The 24,727-nt window shown below is 35.4% G+C and overlaps 2 protein-coding genes, 3 long non-coding RNA genes and 1 pseudogene across 11 annotated transcripts; 3 read left to right on the forward strand and 3 right to left on the reverse strand.

Annotated features, from left to right (window-relative positions):
* Nucleotides 1-921: 921 nt before the first annotated feature.
* On the reverse strand, nucleotides 922-1,559 carry LOC147523754 (large ribosomal subunit protein uL15x pseudogene; annotated as a pseudogene). Its single transcript, XR_015217334.1, has one exon. The product of XR_015217334.1 is annotated as a large ribosomal subunit protein uL15x pseudogene (transcript).
* A 2,152-nt stretch (nucleotides 1,560-3,711) lies between these two features.
* Nucleotides 3,712-5,497, forward strand: LOC147523755 (uncharacterized). Of its 3 annotated transcripts, none has more exons than XR_015196769.1 (3): nucleotides 3,712-3,993; nucleotides 4,158-4,452; nucleotides 5,035-5,497. It is a non-coding gene; the product is annotated as an uncharacterized LOC147523755 (long non-coding RNA). The 3 variants fall into 3 exon arrangements; XR_015196770.1 differs by having other exon boundaries at nucleotides 4,220-4,452; XR_015196771.1 differs by having other exon boundaries at nucleotides 4,223-4,452.
* Nucleotides 5,498-6,202: 705 nt separating this feature from the next.
* LOC147523756 (uncharacterized) lies at nucleotides 6,203-7,269 on the reverse strand. The gene is made up of 3 exons (XR_015196772.1): nucleotides 6,898-7,269; nucleotides 6,723-6,774; nucleotides 6,203-6,502 (listed from the first exon to the last, which is right to left on the reverse strand). It is a non-coding gene; the product is annotated as an uncharacterized LOC147523756 (long non-coding RNA).
* Nucleotides 7,270-7,377: 108 nt separating this feature from the next.
* LOC147523757 (putative lysine-specific demethylase JMJ16) lies at nucleotides 7,378-9,671 on the forward strand. Its single transcript, XM_086572290.1, has 5 exons — nucleotides 7,378-7,383; nucleotides 7,874-8,219; nucleotides 8,338-8,441; nucleotides 8,710-8,907; nucleotides 9,096-9,671. Exons 1-5 carry the CDS (start codon nucleotides 7,378-7,380, stop codon nucleotides 9,393-9,395), a joined length of 954 nt encoding a protein of 317 aa, XP_086428416.1. The 3' UTR covers nucleotides 9,396-9,671.
* A 214-nt stretch (nucleotides 9,672-9,885) lies between these two features.
* LOC147523758 (uncharacterized) lies at nucleotides 9,886-10,966 on the reverse strand. 2 transcript variants are annotated; one of them, XR_015217353.1, is made up of 3 exons: nucleotides 10,602-10,947; nucleotides 10,283-10,495; nucleotides 9,886-10,188 (listed from the first exon to the last, which is right to left on the reverse strand). It is a non-coding gene; the product is annotated as an uncharacterized LOC147523758 (long non-coding RNA). The 2 variants fall into 2 exon arrangements; XR_015217348.1 differs by having other exon boundaries at nucleotides 10,283-10,966.
* A 618-nt stretch (nucleotides 10,967-11,584) lies between these two features.
* ABCB26 (transporter associated with antigen processing protein 1) lies at nucleotides 11,585-24,112 on the forward strand. 3 transcript variants are annotated; one of them, XM_086599523.1, is made up of 18 exons: nucleotides 11,585-12,105; nucleotides 12,193-12,320; nucleotides 13,013-13,055; nucleotides 13,389-13,433; nucleotides 13,580-13,702; nucleotides 13,801-13,904; nucleotides 17,400-17,454; nucleotides 17,541-17,611; nucleotides 17,794-17,896; nucleotides 19,030-19,240; nucleotides 20,110-20,183; nucleotides 21,496-21,552; nucleotides 21,633-21,707; nucleotides 22,733-22,807; nucleotides 22,892-23,173; nucleotides 23,276-23,340; nucleotides 23,418-23,478; nucleotides 23,619-24,112. In XM_086599523.1, the coding sequence occupies exons 1-18, from the start codon at nucleotides 11,704-11,706 to the stop codon at nucleotides 23,736-23,738; spliced, it is 2,094 nt and encodes a 697-aa protein (XP_086455649.1). In that variant the 5' UTR covers nucleotides 11,585-11,703; the 3' UTR covers nucleotides 23,739-24,112. The 3 variants fall into 3 exon arrangements, with proteins under 3 accessions (XP_086455649.1, XP_086455655.1, XP_086455661.1); XM_086599529.1 differs by having other exon boundaries at nucleotides 11,588-12,105; nucleotides 23,658-24,112; XM_086599535.1 differs by lacking the exon at nucleotides 13,013-13,055 and having other exon boundaries at nucleotides 11,666-12,105.
* The last annotated feature ends 615 nt before the right edge of the window (nucleotides 24,113-24,727 follow it).

Genomic DNA, 24,727 nt, shown 5'->3' on the forward strand with positions numbered 1-24,727 from the left:
ACAATTATCAGTTTGCTCCTTTTAAAAAAGTTAACAGAGTTTCTGCCAGAAAATCTTCTCCGTCACAGTTAAAAAATGACTCGATTATGTTTAACACATTTGTCAGTGTGCATGCACAATGACACAGTAATGACCAGTGAATACTGAATACAACAAAGAATTGCACAGCAAACCACCAAGGATTCACACTCCAACTGCAAATAATATGCCCAAACACTCCAAATGCATGAGCAGCACCAACAGGCAAGGTCCTACACTCCTATGCAGAATAAACTCTTCCAGAAACCACATCATCATACACCCACATCAGCACTCACTATGCTCAAGGCAACCGAAACAGAAACCACGTCATCTAATAGCACAGAACTAGCAGCATGTAACAAGTTACAACTATACTACAAATATTCCACTTGAAATTTCAGTTCTCAAGGTTCTGAATTTCTAGTTCTACTGAATTTCAGTTTGCCCCTTTTAAAAAAGTTGAGAGACTTTCAGCCCGAAAATCTGCTCCGTCACAGTTATAATGACTCGATTATGTTTAAACACATTTGTCAGTATGCATGCAGAGTATCTTCCTCAACTAACACAGTTCCTACTCTCACTCTACTGCAGCCTTATAGAAACAATTAAGCTTATTATTCATGGACAACTTAAAAAAGGATGTACCAAGATCAACCCAACCATTAAAATAGATCCAACCCCAAGTTTTCATACTTTTCACTTTTCCTAGATACTACACCAACAAGCATAAAATATCAAACCGTAAAACTCAGACACGAAAGTATTCCATGCAGCAAATATACTTTTCACCGCATTCTCACATATACAAAAAAGCATACACATTATATAAACAAGCATTTTCTCTTCGTAAGTACAAACTCATATATATATCTCATGCATTTGTATTATCAACTCAGCAAATAATACTATCAACAATATATAAAATACCATGAACTGATTAACCAAATCCAATAAAACATCAATAAGTTTCGACAAAATTCCGTAACATAAAAAGCATAATCCGAAATACAAAACTTCCTAAAACAATGTACCATTACCCTTCTTCTTAAGCAGTAAGAAGAACAGCACCACCAGCTTCCTTAATCTTTTTCTCTGCCGTCTTCGAAACCAACTTAGCTTTCACAACAATAGGTTGATTCTCAGGCAACATACCTTTACCCAAAACTTTAAAATACCCAAACTGAGTAACATCAATACATGGTGCATTATCAACAGTAGCTTTATCTTTCACTTCTTGTGGAACCATTGACCATAGTTTATCAATATTAATAATAGGACAGTAAAATTTATTCCTTAGTTTATGAAAATAACGCATACCAACTTTACCAAAATACCCTGGATGGTATTTGTCGAAAAGTATACGGTGATGATGCATTCCTCCTGCGTTTCCTCTTCCACCTGGATGTTTTCTGTGTTTGCCTATACGTCCGTGACCTGCTGAGACATGGCCTCTTTTCTTTCTGTTCTTCTTGAAACGTGTTGTCATGGGAAAAATGAGGATACCACTGGTTTTTGCGGCTGATGAAGAAAGAATTAAAACGAGTGTAGGGTTTTTTATATATAGATAGATGGGTTTTTTTAGAAATGGATTTAGGCCCATCTGCCCATTGGGCCGACTACTATACCAAGTGTTTATATTCAGTTATGATATCTCTGTTATCTTATTTAAACTGTTTGTAAAGGGTAATCTTGGACACACCTATAAAAACACCCCATTTTAAAATAAATAAATAAATTTGTTTTAGATACGTTTATATTCCTAAATTATCTTTTTTTTTTTATTAGGTGTGTCCATAACAAAACAATTCATTTATTAGAATACATTAAGGACCAATACTAAGTTTTTCACTTGTAACTAAAAAAAAACAATAACATGTTATTTTTCTATAAAAAAATATATATCTTCATTTTTTCTCCAATAACCTCTTATTTAGCAACATCTTTCTCACTAATAAACATACAAACACACATTTGATTTGAATCAAACATACCAAAGTAATGGGAATGAATACCAAAATAAGCCCATTGGGCCGACTACTGTCACTGCCCCTCACACTTATTAAGTGTTTATATTCTCATTCACAAGTTATGATGATCTCTCATCGTTAAAGTGTTTATCAATAGTTATATATTTGTAGATGAATGAAAGCAAGATTTCAAGACATGCATCAATATATGGGAAAAAAATATGCTTGTTGGGTATTTTGGTTTGACACTGTTTCACATCCTAAAAGAATAGAGTATTTTGTTGTAATGGAATAGTGGAGGAAACAAAAAATTAGTGTCAAGTCAAACAATAACAATAAGAAGATTTAATTGTTGGTGTGTCTATCATTTTCTCGTATGAGTCCATCATTTATGTGGGTGTGAATCTCGATCATGGAAGAACAACCGTATGTATGTAGCAAGTATGTTGGATGATGATTGTATAGAACAAGAAAAACGTAATATTTATTCAATAAAGTTTTAATGACATCATCAATTATGGTGATTACACTTTTTTCTCTAACTCTCTTTTTTTCTCTTAAGAAGTTATGAAATGATCTGAGGTGAATCTTCTATTGGTAGTTGAAGTTATACCTGGATCCATGGACGGAGTCAAGGATTCTAATCTAGGGGGTGTGAGATTATGTGCACACCCCACAAAAACAAAATTATTTATTTATTTATTTTATTTTTGTAAAGTCTAAACAATAAAGATCAACAAAATGATGCATTTATTTCAATTCACAAAACTATAGTGCATTGACTACTAAAAATTTAACATGGACTGGCGAAGTTAACTGCTTAAGCCATTAATTGATACTATTTCTATATATATATATATATAATCTAGTCCACAAGTATACAACAATTCAACAAATTGTTAACTTCTTATAATGTTATAAGTCTATATAACACCATATTATAATGTGGAAAAAACTATGAAATATTAACATTTAAAGTAAAAATTTACCTTGTTTTGTTTGTTTTTTGAAGTGAAAATTTTATTGATAATGATAACGAGTTTTACAAATAATTATGACAAGCGTGCAACAAGTTGCAATGCAAGTCATTTATATATGAATTTGTTTATTGTTTTTTGTATTTTTTTGTTGAGGTCTGACGCTTGTTTAAGAATTGAGAGTGAAAGAAATGAGGGAGAGCTTACAGGTTTGTTATGGGTGATTAGAATTATACAAACTAGTCGGTTGGACTTTGGGTATTTGGGTATTTGTTTTAGTCTCATTAACTAATCAAACATTCAAATACACATTTGTCCATCTTTAATGGTTTTTTACTCAAAATAAATGATAAATGATGATTTTGTAAAGGCAAAAAGTGAAGTAAAAAAAGTTGGTTTATTGGAATGTTTTTTATTAGTTTTGTTTTCATACTATTTTTTTTTTTTTTTTTTGTTGATTATATTATCACTATAGTTGTGAAATTTTTAGGGGTGCGGTAGTAGAAGTTTGCTAAAAAATTTAGAGAGTGCAAATTTTTCTAGGGGACAATTAGTTATGTGGTAGAGGTTTTTTTTTTTTTTTTTTTTTTTTTTTTTTTTTTTTTTCAATAATATCGGCCCGGCTAGGTAGATAGCAAACTTTCATACAGCATCCAAACAACAAAATGTCGGCCGTTCAATCAAAACAAATCGCACCAGATCAAATGCCAGATCTGCTCTAAATTAACAATGCAAATTAGAAGGGCAGAATGGTAATTTTTGCTTCTTTCTCTCCCGAATCACTTCAGCTCTCCAAAATTAAACCCGAAAATGTCTCTCCAAATCAAATAAAAATAAACCAAAATTTGACTCCTCCAAATTCTCCCAAAATCGTTTTCTTCAATTGCTCACCAAAAATTGAACAAAAATGACGCAAGTGAGACTCTCCTTGATTTTCGATTTTCGATTTTCGATTTTAATGAAATGGGTTTGGTAATGGTAGAACTTGTAGCAAATATTACCAAACACAAATTCAAGACAAATTACTGGTGAGCTCTCTCTCTCTCTCTCTCTCTCTCTCTCTCTCTCTCTCTCTCTCTCTCTCTCTCTCTCTCTCTCTCTCTCCGTTTTTTTAATTATTAAATGAAAGCAATTTTTCTTGGTAATTTTTGTATTGGTGTTCTTGAATATTTAATACCATTTTTTTTTTTAGGATATAGCTGATGTAGATCTTGAAAGCCATTTTAGTTGCTTTGTTTTAAATGTTTGTGGTAGTAGTTGTAACGAGAAATGTTGTGTGTGATGGTCTGATACTCTGATGGAGGGATGGTACCTGGGTTATTACAGCTGAAGTCTTGCACCAATGAGATTACTATTTTCTTCTTGGATGATGAGGATGAACCTTCTGATGACAATGATAATCATATTTCAAAGGGGATGATCTCAAAAGTTACTTCCAAAAGATGGGTGCTCAAGCCAAAGATCGAGTAAAACTGGAATATGACGAGGTGACTTTCTTTATTTCATTCCATAGCGGAAAAGTAATTTATTCTTATTGATTTATTTTATGAATTTGGATGAGCTGATCTGCCTCGTTATGAGACTTAATCTTTTTTTTTTTTTTGTTTTCTCCTGTTCTGTTGCATTATTTCCCTTTTGGTTCAGATGTGTAGCATCTATAAAATTATCCTTCTATGCTCTTATAAGATGAATATTGGTTCTCAGCAAAGTTTCAATTCCGGCGTCTTTGAGTTTAAATAATTTTGGTGCAATTGGATTGACTTTAAATCCATATTGATTTCATGGGTGGTTTCAGTTCTACTTTTTAGCATGTGTAGACTAAATGGTGTGGTAATATAGTATTAACAAGAGTAACTTTAGAAGTTTGATTAGTATAAATTGGTGTGTTAAATTGGCATTAAACATGCATATAATTAGGGTTTAGACACTAACAAGAGTAACTTTACAAGTTCAATCAGTATAATTCGGTGTGTTAAACTGGCATCAAGCATGCATATAATTAGCATTTTAGGCACTCCCATTTATTGGCACACTGATCTCAGAGATTCTTGTTTTGGTGTTTTGTTAAGATAAACTAATTCTTACTCGTGCTCGGATCAAACAATCTTGTATTGGTGTGGGTCGGACTCATTTCTTCATTCGACTGTTGAGAGTGGTTCATTGTATCAAGGTTGCTTCTCAAGTGGCTTACGATGCAGGAAATATTGTTCATTAGTTAGACTCGGGGCTTTGGATTCAAGCTTGCTGTGTTCTAACCGGAGATGGCTTGTATGACGGATTGGGATGGATGCCCACGTGAGGTTACTTATTTTTCTGTGAACTGTATCTTCGGGAAATTCAGGTGTCTATGGCAGCTTTGTATGGCATCTTTGATTGAGTTCTCAATTTGTATGGAATGTTAAAGTGGTGGGTATTTGGTTTAGTGCAAATGTCTTGGAACATGTTCTTCAGTATAAAAGTTGAACACAGTGGAATTTAGTATGTGTAAATCTTGAAAGAAGTATTATTTTGAGTAAAAGTTAGTATAATCTCTGTTTTATTTGGTATTTCGTTTGTGTTATGTTCTATTTTTACTTCTGTTTATTTTTACTTGTATGTGTTTGTTGCATTTCGTCGCACTTTTGAATGGACGTAGCTTTTCAGAGCTTCTTTAAGCAGGTTGTAATTTATAAGTTTTTGCATGGTGCAACTATTTAAGCAGGTCCCATGGTATTGGATTGCCTCTAAGCAAGTCACAAGGTCTGACGCCACCTAAGCCAAATAAAACTTGCATTCTTTTGTATTTTGCTAATCAAATATAATGGCTGTGCTGTGAATGCTAGACAAAAAACGAAAACAATCACAGTGAACAAGCACTGCAAGGAAATCTGATAAATTTCACAATTGTCATGATCAGAACTAAGATAGTAACTCTGACAAATAAAGAACAATTTCTTATTAAACAATCATCAATATTCACAATTCACCTACCAAACACCAAGGTAGTAACTCTGACATGCATAACAAACTTACACTAACCAAGCCCTAGCTAATTAAATAAAAACTTGAACTGTTACAAAGATCAGAAATAGGTAAGGACATAAATAGCTCAACTTATTTCTACTAACTAGTCATATACAAAGGGGGAAATAGGTAATGCATAGAATCCAATGCTCTTGGATCGTAGAAAGAAAGTTCAAAACAGCGTAAAAATTGATCATTACTTCTAATGATGTTCGTTACGTTGCTTTCGAGGCTTCTTATGTGCTTCCTTGGCCTTAAGTGCCTTCAACTTAGCTGCATTGTAATAACAAACACCCAAAAACACCACGCCCTATCCAACCAAATTAATAGTAGTCACGGTATCCTTAATAACAGACCACGAAAACGCAATCAATAACCAATCTTTCACAACACCAGCTACATTCATCTATTGTAAGTGCTGAAGTCTTCCCAACAAATAAAAACACCGCAAGATTCAATCCAAAACTACAGGTATGCAAGTAATGCCTTCTATAACAAACTAGAAGCCCTGATACCCTTTGAGCGAGTTAAAACCTAAATAATTTAGAAACAACGGATCAGTTTACACAAAATGGCAAAGAATAAATTCTTCAGAAGGCATTCCGCTTGACATACATATGCTTCTTAATTGCATCATTCATCCCAAAAAATGCAAATATGAAATATGATATGGTCATACTTGTAATACAAAATATAAAATCGAAAATAATGGCATACAAAAACAGAATCTGAAAGTAAAAAACGAATTCCTCACCAGGCTTTCCACCAGATAAAACTGCACTTTCAACAGGTTCCACTCCATAGATCTAAAAAAAGACATACATCCAATTAGTAAGGCGTCCTATAGATAACATAACTTATCATGAAAAACATGCCTATGCATCCAAAATAGTACACAATGCTATATTCATTAAATATATCAAGCTCACCTTCAAATCAGGATTTTGCTCTTCCAGGTATTTCCCCGCACCTGCTAATGTATCACTAGTTCCAATCCCCGAAACAAACCCACCATTAATTTGTCTTGAATTTGTGTTTGGTAATATTTGCTACAAGTTCTACCATTACCGAGCCCATTTCATTAAAATCGAAAATTAAAAATTGAAAATTAAGGAGAGTCTCACTTGCATCATTTTTGTTCAATTTTTGGTGAGCAATTGAAGAAAACGATTTTGGGAGAATTTGGAGGAGTCAAATTTTGGTTTTTTTTTATTTGATTTGGAGAGAAATTTTGGGAGAGACATTTTGGGGTTTAATTTTGGAGAGCTGAAGTGATTTGGGAGAGAAAAAAACAAAAATTACCATTCTGCCCTTCTAATTTGCTTTGTTTAATTTAGAGCAGATCTGGCATTTGATCTGGTGCAATTTGTTTTGATCCAACGGTCGACATTTTGCTGTTTGGATGTTGTATGAAAGTATATATATATATATATATACGGGCAGGCTAGAGAGACAGCAAACTTTTGGACAACATCTAAACAGCAAAATATCAGCCGTTGGATCAAAACAAATCAAATCAAAATTAAAAAACGAAATTTCAGTTCTCAAAATACGAAATAACAAACTCACGATCACGAGGGTTTTGAATTCTCCAAATTCATACAAACTCAACAAACAACAAATCATCAACAAATTCAAAACCACCGAAATCCCCATATCATGTTTTAAGCACTTGGACTACTGTAACAGTTGGAGATATATCCTAAGAGTAGCTCACCCCGAGTTTTATTCGTAAGGTTAGACTAATTCTCTTTCAATTAGTTAGTTTAAGTTGCGTTAGTATAGAGTTAGATTTCGTTGGATTGCGATAGAAATTTAAAGACTTGAGTTAGACTGTTATGATGTTGTAGTGAATTTAAAGAGTGAAGAATTGGAGAATCAATTTAAAGACTTCAACTGTTGTAGTGTTATGGCCTTGTGGGCTTTTCAATTGGAGAATCAAGTGATTGTATTGTTGCAAATGCTGGTAGTCACTCTCAGCATTCACAACTGCATGGTAACGCAGAGCAGGACAATGAGGGGGGAAATGAGAATAAAGGATTGGGTTCTGCTTTAAGTTTAGCTGAAAAGGCAAAGCCTTTAACAGGAAGTTCGCCACTTTTCCCAAACAATTTAGACAGGTATTATCGTCAGAAGGGTCCTCGCATTGCAAAGGTTGTGCGGAGAATTAATTGCAGTGTCGAGCCTTCGGAATTTGGGACGGTCCTTCCTGGAAAATCATGGTCAAGCAGCCAGGCCATATTTCCCAAGGGTATGTCGATGTATCTTATTTCTCATGTTCAAATGAAGATGCTATGATCTAGAGCTGGAGTCATCCACATTTATTAACTTACTCTATATACATTCTTTTGTTTTCCTCGTCACTACAGGCTTTAAGAGTAGGATCAGTTATTTAAGTGTGTTAGATCCAACAAAAAAGTGTTTCTACGTCTCACGAATTGTGGATGCTGGACTTCTTGGGCCTCTGTTTATGGTAATTGAACTCCGTTAAAATTTGGTATATCGAATTTCTATATATTCTTTTAGTGCTTCTTCCTGATGGACTAGAAAACCATCCAACCTATAATTCAGTACCCTAATTGAAACCCGATTTCTGTAACGAGCTTACCTCGTTACTAGTCTTTGGAAAATGGAATCTTTTCTTATTTTCCTGCTTAGTTCAAATTCAAATGTAGAGCTTGGAGCTTTTGCAATATGTTTAGCAATCTTGAGTCACGTAATACTTTATGTGCCTATTTCAGGTTTTGGTTGAGGAGTGTCCGACCAAGGTATTCGTACACCTTTCAGCTTCCAGATACTGGGACATGGTGAGGGACAAAGTAAATAAAGAAATAAGGAAACAACATACCTTGGGAAGACAACACCTTCCTCCGTTACAGCCTCCAGGGAGTCTTGATGGCCTTGAGATGTTTGGGTTTACATCACCAGCAATCATGCAGGTAAATCTACTGCAGGAACCTGTCATCTCATTGTAACTGCAAGACTTAGTTTTGGAGGCTCTGTCTGGTGCTACTTCCTAGAATTAATGTTTGCAGCTCAGATAGAATTCATGCTAATATAAATTTTTACGCAACTTGAATGGAGCTGAAAATCTGGTTGTTTGCTTATTTCTTGTTCATTTTAACAGGCTATTGAGGCAATTGACATGAATAGAGTTTGTACAGACTATTGGAAATCCAGGCCACTGGTTCAGAGGCTACACAATTCTTTTGCGGGAGACCCCACCGCAAATTTGGAGGCAGATGATAAAGCCAATCCCATCAAATGTTTGTTCAAAAAGGCTAATCCAGAAGAGTTTCACTCACTGTACAGCATATTGAGTGACAATAAACCTGCTGTTGATATAGGATTGGTGACTCAGCTCTCCTTCCGGAAGAGATTCAGAATCGTCCAAAATAGTTTTGACGCTTCACACGATGAGTTCTAAAACTGGGTCTGATCTCTGATGCAGGTCCATTACACTTTGTAAATGCCAACTAGCCACTTTTAATCTCACCACATTCTTTTAGACCCTAATTCTTGAGGAGTTTAGTAACACTGCATGGAGAAGCGGAGTACTCTGTAAAGCTACTGTCATTCATTTTTTGGACAACTAATTTTAGTCCACGATGCTCAATACAAATTTTGCAATGAGTTCATAAATTTGTACTTACAGTAGTCCATTTGTTAAATCGAATATACAATTTTCAACTGTTGGTGTACACTTCCCGAGACTTTAATTTATTTTGAGTTATTTTGTATCTCCCCTACATTTTGGGGCTATTCGAAAACAAGAATCTCAAACGTTTATTTGCAGATTTGTTTTCCCAGATGAGTGTTTCTAGATATCAAACAAACGGCATAATCACAATTTCTTGAAAAAGAATCTCAACTGAAGATGGAGGAAACATGAATGCCTAGAGATTCATAGCAGCAAATCAGTAAAACTCTCACGATTTATGTATTCTTAAATACTGAAAGGTGATACAATAGAAACCCTCCTGCTTCCTTAGGGAATCTGCGAATTACAACGAATTACAAAGAATTGCTGCCTTGAATTCTACATAACACATGCCTGCATAACTCACAAGCCTGCCGAAACCAATCCATGCAATGTTATGATACCAATCACAACGTTTTGATGGTCTATGACAGGTAAGAATTGCACTGGAGATGGGGGAGACTCCATCTTCTCCATAGCCTCAACTGCCATTGCGTCTGGACCTATGGTTCTTGGGTTCCTGTCAAAACCAAAGCGTGGACATATTTACAGGCATGAAAGAATGAGAAACATATTACTTCTTAGTGCCATAATTCAATGGCTTAGTCTCTTACCTATTGCACATTTCTCCAACAGTAAGTTTAAAAATGCCTTCTCCACTGCCGTCGCAGATCTCCGTCTGTGAAAGTCCCAATTAGATGATGCGCACTGTCGACAACAAGAAGACACCCACATCCTTTGCTAGTCAGCTCTACTAGTTGATCCATTATCAGATCTCCTTCCCTGCAGACAGGAAGTTCTTCTTGCTTCTTCATAACATCCTTCACCTGCAGCAGAAACAAATCAATAATATTCATTTACATCTTCACAATTTTCACTATTCTTCTAATAAGCAAACGGGGAGAACCAAGAAAGAACAAGATCAACAATAACCATAACACTACAACAGTTGAAGTCTTTAAATTGATTCTCCAATTCTTCACTCTTTAAATTCACTACAACATCATAACAGTCTAACTCAAGTCTTTAAATTTCTATCTCCAACTGTTACAGTAGTCCAAGTGCTTAAAACATGATATGGGGATTTCGGTGGTTTTGAATTTGTTGATGATTTGTTGTTTGTTGAGTTTGTATGAATTCGGAGAATTCAAAACCCTCGCGATCGTGAGTTTGTTGTTTGCTGGTAGGAAATTTCAAAATTTCATATTTTGTGAGAACTGAAATTTCGTATTTTTTGGGTTCAATTTTGAAATTTTGGTTTTTAATTTTTATCTGATTTGTTTTGATCCAACGGCTGATATTTTGCTGTTTAGATGCTGTCCGAAAATTTGCTGTCTCTCTAGCCTGCCCGATATATATATTGAGAAACACTAAAACATTACATGCATAATATTGTTTTTAGCAGGCATCTTGGCAACTGACACACTTGTTGCTAATGGTTAGACCATTTCGCCAACAAATGTGTCTCTCCATTGGACACCCTACTGATCCACTTAAACTTACAAAACGTAAAGGATATACTCAAGTTTAAAACATAGTATCTCAGGCTTTCAAGTAGCCATGAACAAATAGGGCTATTGAAAGCTTTGATGAAGTCTCATTCTAAAAGAACTGCAGTCCACCCGAAAACTATTACTAGCAAAATTGCTACCTCAGCTGCCACCATTTCGGCTTTTTTTGCTGACCTGGCTTTAAATATCCTGGTTGTTGCTCCTACTACCTTTTCTTCATTGTCCCAAGCTATGGTGCGGCAGTGGTAGAGTTGATAACTGTGTATTTATTATTTCGTTTTTCAATTCTTATTATTGTGTAAATATAAACGTTGTATTATTCAGATATCCAACACACACACACAAAGTCACCAAACTCCTGAAATTTCAACAAATATCACATTAACATCGCGATATTTTGCACCGAAAACGATTTAAAAAAAAAGAAAAAGAAAAAGAAATTGAGAGGCTTTGAATCAAACACATGCAGTGCACTATATTATTATTATCCACAAACATTTCTTCTCCCTTGTTGTTCTTCTCACATGGCTTTACTTGTTTTCAATCCAACCTTCACATTCTCTCCAAAACAACAACCCATTTTCCCCATTCACCATACAAACTCTCATTTCCAATTATACCCTTGCATTTCAACTCATATTTACAAAAAACCCATTCAACTTAAATCAGCTTTTTTTGATGAATTTAGTGTAGGGAGTTTTGATAGAGGGGCTAATGATGGGATTTTTGAGAATTTGAAGAAATGGAGTGTTTTGGTTAGGGAAATTGGTTATGGTGGGAGTTTTTGGAATTTTCCTGAGCATCAACAAGTTGTTGTGAATAATAAGCCGGTTACTGCCGTGTTTGCGTTGAGGAGAATGTGGGATTTAGTTGCTAATGATAGATGGGTTATTTATTCTGCTTTTGCTGCATTAGTTCTTGCTGCTGTAAGTTTTTTTTTTTTTATGTGAGTTATGATATACTTTTGTTTTTTATTGGTTCATTTGTTAATAAGTTATGTGTGTTTTGTCCAGCTTTCAGAGATTTCAATTCCACATTATTTGACAGCATCTATTTTTTCTGCGCAAAGTGGTTCGAGTGTGGTGTTCAAGGGGAATGCAAGGCTATTGATTCTTTTGTGTTTCACCTCAGGCATTTGCAGGTGAATATCTTGTATTGTATATCTTGTGCTATATTGAAGTTTTTGTTTAATGAATATGTGGTTTGTGAATAACAAAACGAAGGCAAAAATGAGGTCGGACTACATACCCATACGAGAGAGGCCACATGAATTAATTTAGAAGACAAATATCCTTTAACAATGCGAAAATTTTGATATTCAAAAGATGTGAACTATCTTTTAAAACGAGAAGGTACGAGGTGAGGTGTGCGACAAATAAATCAATGATTCTGCGTCATAAGCCTCGTGAGCTTGCAACTAACATATAGATAACTTGCTATGTGTAAATAGGATTAGTAAGAAAAATCTGTCGGCAGTGTATGTATGTGGGTTATTCTGTATATTTCATTCCTAGTTCCGCTTATCCAAAAATCCCAATTGTAGTTTTATCAGCCTATTTTGGAGAAGAATTTAGCTCTTCACTCTTCATTTTCAATGACTTTGAAGGATATTATGTTTATTTTTTTCTTCTTTTTCCTTAAATTATTGGGCCAGCCTTCTTCTTTCCCTCATTATCAGCACATTCGGAGTAGGTATTTCGTTTTTTCGTGCCTTTCGAGTACCGATAGTGAGAAATGTCTTCATACCAAAGGTTATAAACCTAGGAAACTTGAGCCACACATTGAATGGTATAAAAAAATAATGAACTCTAAGTTCTTTTCTGTAAATTTCAGTGGTCTACGTGGTTGCTGTTTTAGCATCGCAAATATGATCCTGGTGAGTTAACTGAATCCTGTGTTTTTGTTTGCAAATATTATGTCTAGTTGTTTATACAGTCAGGACTTTGTGGAAATTTTCTATTAATGATTATTTAAGTTCTGGAGGGAAAAAGTGCCAGTAAGTTAAGACTTATTGTTGTTGTACGAACGGGATTCTTTTGGTTGTTTCTGGTCTTAGAATTGAGTTCATATTGTCAAATCTATTGTGTGGAACCAAAAAACTTATCCTTGCAAAACCCAAACACAAAGACCATCTCTTCTGTAAGCCTAGTCAAGCATTTTCTGAAATTCTTATGCCAGATGCAAACTTAGTGTTTCTGTTATTCTGCAGGTCAAGCGTATGAGAGAAATGTTATATTCAGCTCTCCTCTTCCAGGTCTGTGACACATTTTGAGATTATTTTTTTATGTACTTGATGCAATTTGCTCTCTCATATTATATGCAGGTGCACTTTATGGTGTTTACATTTAATACATTTTCACTTCGTTGTACTTCATTGTATATTTGAAATCTGTCTTGTAGGATATATCCTTCTTTGACTCAGAAACAGTTGGTGATTTAACAAGTAGGCTGGGATCAGATTGTCAGCAAGTGTCACGTGTTATTGGAAATGATCTCAATATGATTTTACGCAATATCCTTCAGGTTGCTATTATTGTCGCCCTATCTGTTGTATGATCTGAATATGCCCATAACCTGACTATGCAAATTCTCGTTTCTCATCTTTTTTTCTTTCTCCGTAGGGGACTGGTGCATTGATCTATTTGTTTATTTTGTCATGGCCTCTGGCATTATCCACATTGGCAATATGCTCTGTCCTATCAACGATCATGCTATTCTATGGCCAGTAAGAATTTACCTTTTGCTGCCTCCATATTTATTCTTATAATCCTGCATTCTCATTTGGAACCGTCATACTGGCAACATACTGTTACTGTCATTTTAAATAAACTCTGAAAGTAAGCAAAGTGAATGAAACTTATTCCTACTGAATAAATAATTCTGTTAGTTTACAGTTTACACTTTATATACTTGATGACAAGTTAGTTACACTTGATCAGAAACTGTCACAGATAACAGATTGTTGGTTACATAAGCTGTTCTGTACTGAAGTTGTTATCTGTTTATCTGTCTTGACTATTCCTGCTATGATACCTTGATCATTGACTGATGAGCCTGATTGGAATCATATATATCCTTAAAACTCCCTTCAAGCTGACGAGAGAGGAATGGACTGAAAGCTTGGAAGTTAGGAATTGAAACCTTTGTGCAAATATTGCCTTTGTAAAGATATCTGCTATTTTTCCCTCTTTACACAGATATTATACATCCAAAAATTTGTTTGTAACTAATTCCCTAATAAAATGATAGTCTATTTCTACATGCTGTATTCTAGCATGAAATACAGGATGATTAGCTAGAGAAATAGCACGGGTGTTATCAGATTGTATCAAAGGACATTTAGGCAGTGGAATGTGTAGGATAATGCATGAATTGACATACCGTGTTTACTGCAAAGAAAATGTCAGGTCGCGTCCAAGTCAAATACTGAAGTTCTCCCACAAATGACCTATATTCTGTAGGACCAATAACTTGTTTTCCTGTATGATTATTTAACTTGCATCTAGTGGAAGTAGGAGTTGAACTTGGTTTAGCATAATAGCATTTAACATATTTGCTTTGCTGAGCAGATCAAATATGTACTTGGTCGGAATCAAGGAAAACCCACCCTTATTATCTTCTCTGTGCTTCAAGGCCTATGTAGAAAATGTATAAACTCTAGATCCTTCATAGCAAAAGTCTTGCTGAGCTGTCTGATGATATGATGATAAGTTGATGGTGAATTCCCAGTAATAGCATCAACATATACCAAGACATAGGTCATAGAAGTTGAATCTCTCTTGATGAATGAATGATCAGCTTTACAAATGACGGAATTAACGCATATCAGTGCTTGATACAACTCTTCATACCAGGCTCTAGGAGCCTGCTTTAATCCATAGAGAGACATTAACAGATTAAAACATGTGTAGGTTTCAAAGTGTCCACAACACCTTGGCGTTGCGTCATAAACACCTCTTCTTTTAAGTTGTCCAATTGTCCATGCAAAAATGCATTTGATACATCAAGCTATCTGACATTCCAGTTAAATTTTACTGCAAGTGAGAATTAGTTTAATAGTTGTTGGTTCTGAAATTCTCTTGGTAATAAAATCCACTCTTTTGATGGTATCCCGTGGCAAGAAGTCTGGATTTGAATCTATCAACAGCTCCATCAGCTTTTTGTTTCAACTTAAACACCCATTTGCTTCCAACTATGTTTTGTTTTGGAAAATAGGGGGCTAGTTTCCGTGTACCACTCTTAAGTGATGCATTGAACTCAAGTACCATGGTTGATCTCCAGTTAGAGTCTTTAATAGCTTGAGAGTCACATGTGGGAGTTGTGGGAATGAATAAAGGTGATGTATTCAGTGCGTGAGATAGGGTGTTTAGAGGAAACAAGAGCTTTAGGTTTGAATATGCCACTCTTGATCTAGTCTGCACTGAGTGATTTGTTGTGACATTATTTCTGTCAGAAACAATGTTATTTGTGTAGGGTGATTTAGTAGAAAATGATGACTGACAGGAAATGTTGGAGGACTCTATAGTGTCAGATGATGGACTTGAATTAGAATGAATGATACTAGAAGTTTGAGTTTGTGGATTGTTAGAAATAGAATTGGATGTAATGGCAGATGAAGTGACTGTCAGAAGAAATAAAAGATGTAACGGACTCAATGTCAGAAGTAATTGAAAGAGATTGTTTATATGGGAAGTTGGGAATATTTTCCTGCTAAAAACTACATGTCTAGAGACATAAATCCTACATGTTGGAGTATCAGGCACTTGTACCTTTATGACATAAGTTGTAGTGCTGTACCTTAGGAACATTTCGACCTCAACTCAAGTTTGTTTGATATATAGGATTTGAGCAAAGGTACCACCTACATCCAAAGGTCTTGAGTATTGAATGGTTTGGTGGAGTATTAAAAAGCTTTTGCCATGGTGAAATGTTCTGCATTGAGAAAGAAATGGAGAAGATTTTAACCCAGTACTTAAATGGAACATAGGACTATGACATGAGGGTTCTGGCCATATACCTTTGTATCCTATTCGCTAACCATTTTATTCTGTTGTATGTGGACAGAAGACTTGATGGAGTATGCCATGAAGAGTTAAAAAATCTTCAGAATTATTGCTAGTAAACTGTTCTCCACCATCAGCTCTAACAACCTTAGTTTTCTCTTTCGAAACATTTTCAATGAAGGCTTTGAAGGATTGAAACACTAGTTCAAAATCAGACTTTAGAGATAAAGGGAAAATTCAGCAGTATTTAGAGTTATCATCAACTATGCTAGCATAAAACTTCATTCAATTTATTGAGAAGATAGCTGATGGTCCCCATAGATCAATGTGTAACAACTGCAGAGGAGAAACAGTTTTATAAGTAGAAAAACTGAATAAAAGTTTAGTGCTTTTCCCTAGTGCACAATCAGAACAAAAAGAAAAGATAGCCTTGTATGTCAACACACTTAGCTTGAATGAGTTAATGTAGAACTGCAGCAGCAGGGTGTCCTAGCCTGTTGTGCCATGTAGAAGCTGAAGCCTTGAGGGCGATGAATGCAGTAGGAGATGTGTGTTGAGAGTTGAAAGTGACATGAAAAGGGTAGAGTCCATTATCAGTTATACCTCGGAAAAACATCCTCGACTTAAAAGGCAGTTGGAGCGATATCAGAACACAATGATTATCTGATACAAATTTGTGAACACTAAGCAAATAGTGTGTGATATGATGAGGTTCATGAAGAATGTTACGCATTTTGAACTTATAATTTGAGGTGATAATTAAGTTGAGCCAGTGCGTAAAATGGACAGGCCTTGAGCATTGGCAACTGTGATTTAGTCTGAGCCTTTGTAATCTGAAAGAACTGGCATATTAGAGAGATCTGAAGTGAGATGGTTGGTTGCCTTATTTGAATCCTGATTTGTGAACTCTTCACTTAAAGCAAGTCTGTGAAATTCTTTAATTGATTTAGGATAATGTCTGAACCTCAAATGTACTAAAATCAGAATATTCAGTCGGTAAACCTTTTAAGATAGCCACTACGATAGGGCTGGTGCCCATTGCATGACCATATGCTGCAGACTATGATCTTACTTATCTCTGCCTTTTTTATTTTTAATTTTTTTAATATAATGTTTCAAATCACTTCCAAACATCTCTGGATAGATTTATCTTGCCTGTTTTGGGGATTTGATGGATATTATTATTAGTCAACTTCCATCTCTTTTGCCTTCTCCAGGTACCAGAAGAAAGCTGCAAGATTAACACAGGAGTTTACTGCTTCTGCGAACGAAGTAACATCTAAAACCTTGTTAGAACTTTTATAGCTTGAACAATTTTCTGGAATTTGAGCAATATCTCCTTCCCTTTTGATATTCAGGTTACGCAGGAGACGTTTTCTTTGATAAGAACTGTCAGAGTGTATGGAACAGAGATAGAAGAACTCGGAAGGCAATAAATGCTACTAGTAATCATTCTTTTTGTCAATAATCTGAAAATTTTGTTACATATTCTTTCCTTTAAATGGAGTACTAGAATTAGAGAATGGACACAGAGTACCACACGCAGCAATCACATATGTGGAACTAGCAGAGCATTCTAACAAATTAATGACTTTTCACTTTTGTGTGCAGGTACAAATTATGGCTGAAAAAATTAGCTGATATAAGCTTGCGACAAAGTGTGGCTTACGGATTTTGGAATCTGAGCTTCAACACCCTTTATCATTCTACACAGGTTTAGTTTTCCATAAAATTTTAAGAGTGTGGTTTCGAAGAGCAAAATGTTAGGTTTACTCCACGGCCCAAATTAATATATTATCATGAAACGTGAAACATGTGTATACAGTAAGTTCAAGGTCCTTTTTGATACTTGAAGAGTTATGATAAACATTAGGATACGTCTTAATCACAGGTCATATCTTCATTAATCGATGCAATGTGTTCTTTTTTAGTTGCTAACATTTCTTAGGTGCTCTCTCTTTTTCTTTTGCCATTTTTTTTTTTTTTATTGTTGTTGGTCTTTCTTCTTTATGATTGGGCTGTTTCTTTTTATTTGTGCTTACATTGTAAATAGGGCTGCGTTGCCTGGTCTTAGAATCTTTGGTTATTAGCTCCTAGCTAATTCCTAAGTATTGTTGTAAATGGTTTGCATGATATCAGTATATCAACTTTTTTTGGATTAAAAAGACACAATTTAAGTAATGATGCATTACAACTATGGCAGTAAAACCACGGGGGATTTCAGTGGTGACAGCAATGATGATGTAACTATGTAAGGACATTTCAGTCAAAGCAGATAATTTGATCTTGCAACCCAAGAATGAATCAAGTGATGCAAATAAAGTAATAAACCAAATAATGGGCTTTGTCAGTAATTTGTTTTAAGAGATAAAAAACTGAATGGGTTGATTAGACAATAGGTTTAACAGACTTGAGGACCCATGATATGGAATGTGGAGTTAAAAATCAGGTAGCTCTTAGGTTTCATATTGTTAAAGAAAGATTTATACTGCCTACCATCAACCTTACACGGTTACTGATCATCACAATAATATTGATGAACATATACATGTACATGTTGAGTTCTTTGAAGTGTCGTCGCTTTTAATCTGCCTTTCACCTCACTCGGCAACTAGAGTCATATATATTCTTCATGGTCTTGCTCATTGCATTTGTATTGCATTTGGCTGCCAGGGAAACAAATATTCAGGTTAATTGATAACTTAATCACCTACACTCAAAAACTAATGCCATTGAGGCATTGACTAATGAATTGCCGATTACTTATAATATATTGAGTTTGAAGAAGTTAGCGTATAGTGCTTGATATGTTAATTTTTACTTCATCTGGATTATTAAATTATATAGGTTATTGCTGTACTGGTAGGAGGAGCGTCAATTATGGCTGGTCATATAACAGCTGAGCAGCTTACAAAGTTCATATTGTACTGCGAGTGGTTAATTTATGCAACGTGGTGGGTTGGAGACAATCTATCGTCTTTGATGCAGTCTGTCGGGGCAAGTGAAAAGGTTTTCCGTTTGATGGATCTCTTGCCCAGCGATCAATTCTTATCAAAAGGCAAGCACTTAGTGGAGTTCTTCATTGAAATGTTTTTCTTGGTAGTCATAAACCATTTTTTCATCTTACACTTAATGATCCTTAATTATGCCATGGTTGCTCTTGAATGTAACATGCATAACAAGGTGGTGTTGTCTATCGTACCTATCCTAAGTAAACTCCATGATATGACTACTTTTTGTCACCTTATACTCAGAATTTTTACTTGTTTTAACAAAATTGTGGTAGTGCTGTTTGGAAGTAAGAGATGAGGAGGTGGTGGTTGAAATCAAAAGTCAGGCGTGGTTATATAATGCCTTGTGTTTAGATAGGTGCTCAAAGAAGACCAAAAAAAAAAAGGTTGAGATGTAGATATGTCGATCCTGACTACTCATTGTCTTTGAAAATGAAGGTGATGGCCTTGAAAGTCCATGTTACACAATTCTTTTTATGTAGTATTTATTATCCATTTCCAGTTACATTCTTTCTTGAGCATGAAATATGTCCCCTTTATATATACTAAGTACTTATATTTTCTTGAAAGTCTTATGTAATACTTTTCAGTGAGATTTCCAACTGTGGTGTACTTAATATTATAATTTTCTATGAACCATTGGCTCCGGAAACTATAGTTGTTTTAAATTAAGCCAACAAGTCCCTGCTATATTTATTAATAGGAAAAGACACAACAAATTATCACTTTCGGAGAAATTAGAAGAACAATTTGCTTTACGTTTTCTTACCAATGTTTTTGTATAATTGTTTTTTAATTTTTTTACACACCAGTTTCATATCAACGTTAAATTCTAATTCGTTTTACATCTGGTTGTCATGTGCTTGGTTTTTCTTCGAAGCATATTCATCTATTTTGGAATGCAACTGTATCACAGGTATTAAATTGCAACGGCTGATGGGACACATTGAGTTTGTGGATGTATCTTTTCATTATTCTTTGAGAGACACGGTATGTTCTTGAAATGCATACTTCTTTGAAGGTCAAAATAAAAGACGATATTCATGCATGATAAATGTTTTTTGTTGGTGCCATTGTTACTGATGTGTAAAAATTAGGATTTGTGGCGTCCATTGTTATTGATATGTAAAATTCATGTAATGAAACTTAGCTCTGAATTTCTGATACATGTTGCGTGCATGACCTTTTTCATAATGGAGTCTGTTGGTATAAAGTAAACTTTCTCCATCAATCTCTTTTTTCCCCCTAAAGTAAGAAAGAATTTTATAAAGAGCAAAAAGGGAAGTAACTTTAATTATATAGTGTCTATAGAGGAGAAATTTTACATCCCAACTAAGTTAGCACTCCATGCCTCAATTAAATCACTTTCATCTCTAAACCAATTTTATGAAAAGCAAGTGGATCCTCCATTGATCGATAAATGGAGATCTACTTAATAGAGGAAATTCTTATCAATATCTTCAGTAAGTCATGAATGGATGCCAAATCAGTTGTGAAATTGGCTTCTCCCTTATCGCGTCAGATGGAAGCGAACAGTGAGTCAACTCATTCTTGTGACATATTCTCTTTATCATAATAATAGACCAGCCTTCTTAATTAGTAGCTCTCCAAAATGCTTCCTGAGTAGACAGAGTAGTGCAAGACTGCCAAAGAGTTGAGATTGCTACCTCAACTAAAACGATACACAAAAACAAAGAAGTGACTATTGCAGTATCTAGACACACCCTCCCCCGTCCCACTTGGACTGAATATCCTCTTTTAAAGAACTTTGGGGTCTTGTCATAGGGAAGTGCCATCTTCACTCTGTTTTGGAATCAGATAGGTGTCAGTGTCGATACCACTTCTTACCAAGATTGCTAAGTCTTCCAAAATTTTAATCAGGCCCACATTGTCTCCCCAATATGCTACACATTGTTGAGACTCCCCGCACACACACCTTGATAAATCATTCCTTTACAAAGATTGGTTTTAAACCTTCCGTCCTTATGGCAAACTCTGTTACATTGTGTTTTGAACTGAGACCATTGTTTCCATAACAGCAGCTCCCAAAAGCTCGACCATGGGACTGTTAGCAAATATGGTGCTTCTTTGCAGTCTTGAACCTCAGAGCCATAATTAAGAACTCTGTTATCTGGTTCAGTGGTTTTACTTCCCTGCGATTCTGACGAATGTGCTCCAAGTCTTTACGTATTTTTTTTTAATAATTTCTGATGCCTGCATTAGTTGACTCTTATACAAATTATCATTATTTTAGACTTCTAGTTTATGAGGATCATGCTTACCAGTTTTGATATTTGAGCAGGCACACATTCTGCAGGACGTAAATATGTCTATTCACCCTAATGAAGTGGTTGCAATAGTAAGTAAGAATCTCTGTCTCTCATGTCTTTTGTTACAGACTCTCTCATATCATTCATTACTACTATTTATTTCTATCAGGTCGGTCTTAGCGGTAGTGGGAAAAGCACCTTAATAAATCTTTTGCTTCGTCTCTATGAACCAACAAATGGTCAGGTACGTTTCCCGTCTTATTATTTTTGCCTTGACAAGTTGGAAAAAGTAACACTTAATTGGTGAGTGTTAAGCAGATTAGTTATTATATCATCGAATTTCAATCCCTGAATCTCAGCAGATGTCAATATCTCATCAGCTGTGTTGCATGATTTCATTTTTAACGTACTTTCGACACGAATATTGACCCATGTAATTTAAATCCTATCCCTGAAAATTGATAGATATTGCGAGCACTCGATATCCTACGGCATAAAGTTATATGGATCTGATATTGAACTGAAACTTTAACATACCAGGCAAGTTTTGAACACAATCATTTTAATCTGCAGCATACCATTTTTAGTATTTTTTATATGCTTTGATCTATGAATTATGGGTATCTCCAATGGGGGTGTAAATTGATACTGCCATGTAAGCTTCCACAAGGGAGCCACTCGAATTTTACACACAAGTGTATGGTGTATATTTTCACCTCTCTCTCTCTCTCTCTCTCTCTCTCTCTCTCTCTCTCTCTCTCTCTCTCTCTCCCCTTTTCATTGAATTGAATTGAATTGATTATTCTCAGGTAAAAAGAGTAGAACCCAATTTAATTTTCCCAATGTAAATAGGGGATTCCACCAAGAATTTCACAAAAGGCTTAAATAGTTTTTTGTGTATTTGATATACCTGACCTGACCCACTATGATGATACTAAAGAGTTTCAGGCCTTCCGTGCCTCATGAGAACAAGGATATGTAGTATTTGGTCCAACACCTATATCGTGTTGGTTATAGGCGGATGGAGATCGAAAATATTAACAATCTAGAATAGATTTAATCTGTAACTGAATAAAAAAGGATTTTGTTAATGAATCAAATTCTTGCAGAAGGATCTGGCAAGTATGATTTAAGATGCTTCTTCAATATTGGGAATCAAATCTCCTACAGTCCTACTTATTTACAACCATTTGGCATTTCCACAATTGGTTGATGAAACTCTGAAATCTTTCATTAACAAGATTAAAGATTATTGCTTGTAAACTGCAGATTTTAATTGATGGTTTTCCTCTAAAAGAGCTGGACATCAAGTGGTTCAGAGAAAGAATTGGATTTGTGGGACAGGTCATACTATGTGCTTCCCCGCCTCTACAATAGAAAACTAAAACAGATGTACGAATAATTCACTAACAGTTCTATCTGTAGCAGGAACCCCGCCTTTTTAGGATGGATGTCAGTTCTAATATAAGATATGGCTGCAATAAAGATATTAATCAGGAAGATGTCGAATTTGCTGCGAAGCAGGCCTATGCACATGAGTTCATTTCTTCTCTGCCTGATGGTTACAAAACCCTTGTTGATGATGATCTGCTCAGCGGGGGACAAAAGCAGAGAATTGCCATCGCCAGAGCCATTCTGAGGGACCCTTCTATTTTAATCCTTGATGAAGCCACCAGTGCATTGGATGCTGAGACTGAACATAATGTCAAGGTATTGTATTACCAATCTGCCATACATTAGTCAACACCTAGGACTTTTGGTGATATCTACCAGTTAACAATACATAACTCTTGGCATCGTTGTTTACATCAGGGAATCCTCCGTGCCGCTAAAAGTGGCTCCAAAAAGAAGAGAACTGTCATTGTCATCGCACACAGGTTACATTTCCTTCCGTCTCACTTTACGCCACAGCATATCTAAATAAAAGTTCCTCAGTCATCGTTCATTTTTGCAGGCTATCAACTATACAAGCAGCTGACAGAGTGGTGGTAATGAATGAAGGAGAAATTGCTGAGGTATGCACGTTGAATCTAATTGGTGTTATCTACCTTATGAAATTGGCTGGAATTGCACATGGTGTATGGAATTTAATTGCTTTTACTAGATTAGTGTAATGGATGACTCGTTACAAATACTTCCGTTTTCTATTTTAAAGCTGCACCAAGGATTTCCTAAGTATGTGTGGAACATGCAGACGGGCTCACATATCGAACTACTTCGGAAGGATGGCTTGTATGCAAGATTAACAAAAAGACAGACAGGGGCCCTAACATGATTCTGGGGAAGAGCTCAATGCACGTGAGGGTTGTTTCACGAATTTTCAAGATGGAAAAGCCCATGAAGTACTTCATTTCACGATTGAGTACCAAACAGAGAGAGACCTATTTCACAAGAATTTGTAGTATATCCATTCTCCGGCAGTCTATCTAGCATGCCCAGCATAGAATACGTGTAGAATCAAACGGTTTTGTAGTCACCAACGAGAAAATATTAGGAAATGATTCGTTGAAGCAGAACCAGAACAAACTCTTCAGTACATAAAGCATTCAACTGCTTGTGCAGTTAAATTGTCTAGTTCTACTGTATAGGATTCGCCTTGTAAACATAATAAACACGCCTTAATCCTGTAATAAATCGGCATTTGATGCATCCCAGTTATCTTCTATAATGTTTTCCTAGCAATATGCAAATTAATGGGACAGGACACAGGAGGTAATGAGGGATAATACCCTATTCTGATGGTGTGGTTAGTTGTCTCGCCATCTCTTGTTCTTTACTGGTCACTTGCAGAACAGATGTGAGAAAAAGTGAAACGTCAAATGACGCACAATATCATTTCTTTTTTTTATTTGAAATGCAAGAAGGGTTTTTGAGAGGTATCTTACTCCTAAAAAATGTGTGGGCAAGCCTGTTTTTAAAGAGATCAGTAATTCAATAGTGTGTAGCGGGGTCCGAAACCCATACTATCATCATCCAAAAGTCTTACCAACTAAACTAGAAGGTACTTACAAAAAAAAACCCTGCTTGCCTTTCAAAAAAAAATCTCTTTTCAAAAGCACCGGTACTAACTACGAAGCCGAGTTGCGAATGCAATTGCATTGTGAGAAAGATGCAGACCACATTCTTAAAGGTGAGAAGTTACAATTTATAGGCACCTGATTATCTTTACTATCTTAAAAATCCCACTCCCACCTACATTGATACCATAGTACTATAATATATTTTTTGTAGCAGTTTTAGAGTACGCCTGTTGCACCGGTACGT

The sequence above is a fragment of the Coptis chinensis genome, chromosome 1, assembly GCF_015680905.1.
Source record: "Coptis chinensis isolate HL-2020 chromosome 1, ASM1568090v1, whole genome shotgun sequence".
In the NCBI taxonomy this organism is placed as follows: Eukaryota; Viridiplantae; Streptophyta; class Magnoliopsida; order Ranunculales; family Ranunculaceae; genus Coptis; species Coptis chinensis.

Excerpts from the sequence above, each read along its gene's own strand:
- ABCB26 (XM_086599523.1), top strand. The coding sequence starts at position 11,704 with ATGGCTTTACTTGTTTTCAATCCAACCTTCACATTCTCTCCAAAACAA. Across the intron at positions 13,056-13,388 it reads GCATCGCAAATATGATCCTG|GTCAAGCGTATGAGAGAAAT; the intron begins GTGAGTTAACTG and ends GTTATTCTGCAG. Across the intron at positions 23,341-23,417 it reads GTCATTGTCATCGCACACAG|GCTATCAACTATACAAGCAG; the intron begins GTTACATTTCCT and ends TCATTTTTGCAG.
- LOC147523757 (XM_086572290.1), top strand. Across the intron at positions 8,220-8,337 it reads CCAGGCCATATTTCCCAAGG|GCTTTAAGAGTAGGATCAGT; the intron begins GTATGTCGATGT and ends TCGTCACTACAG. Across the intron at positions 8,908-9,095 it reads CATCACCAGCAATCATGCAG|GCTATTGAGGCAATTGACAT; the intron begins GTAAATCTACTG and ends TCATTTTAACAG.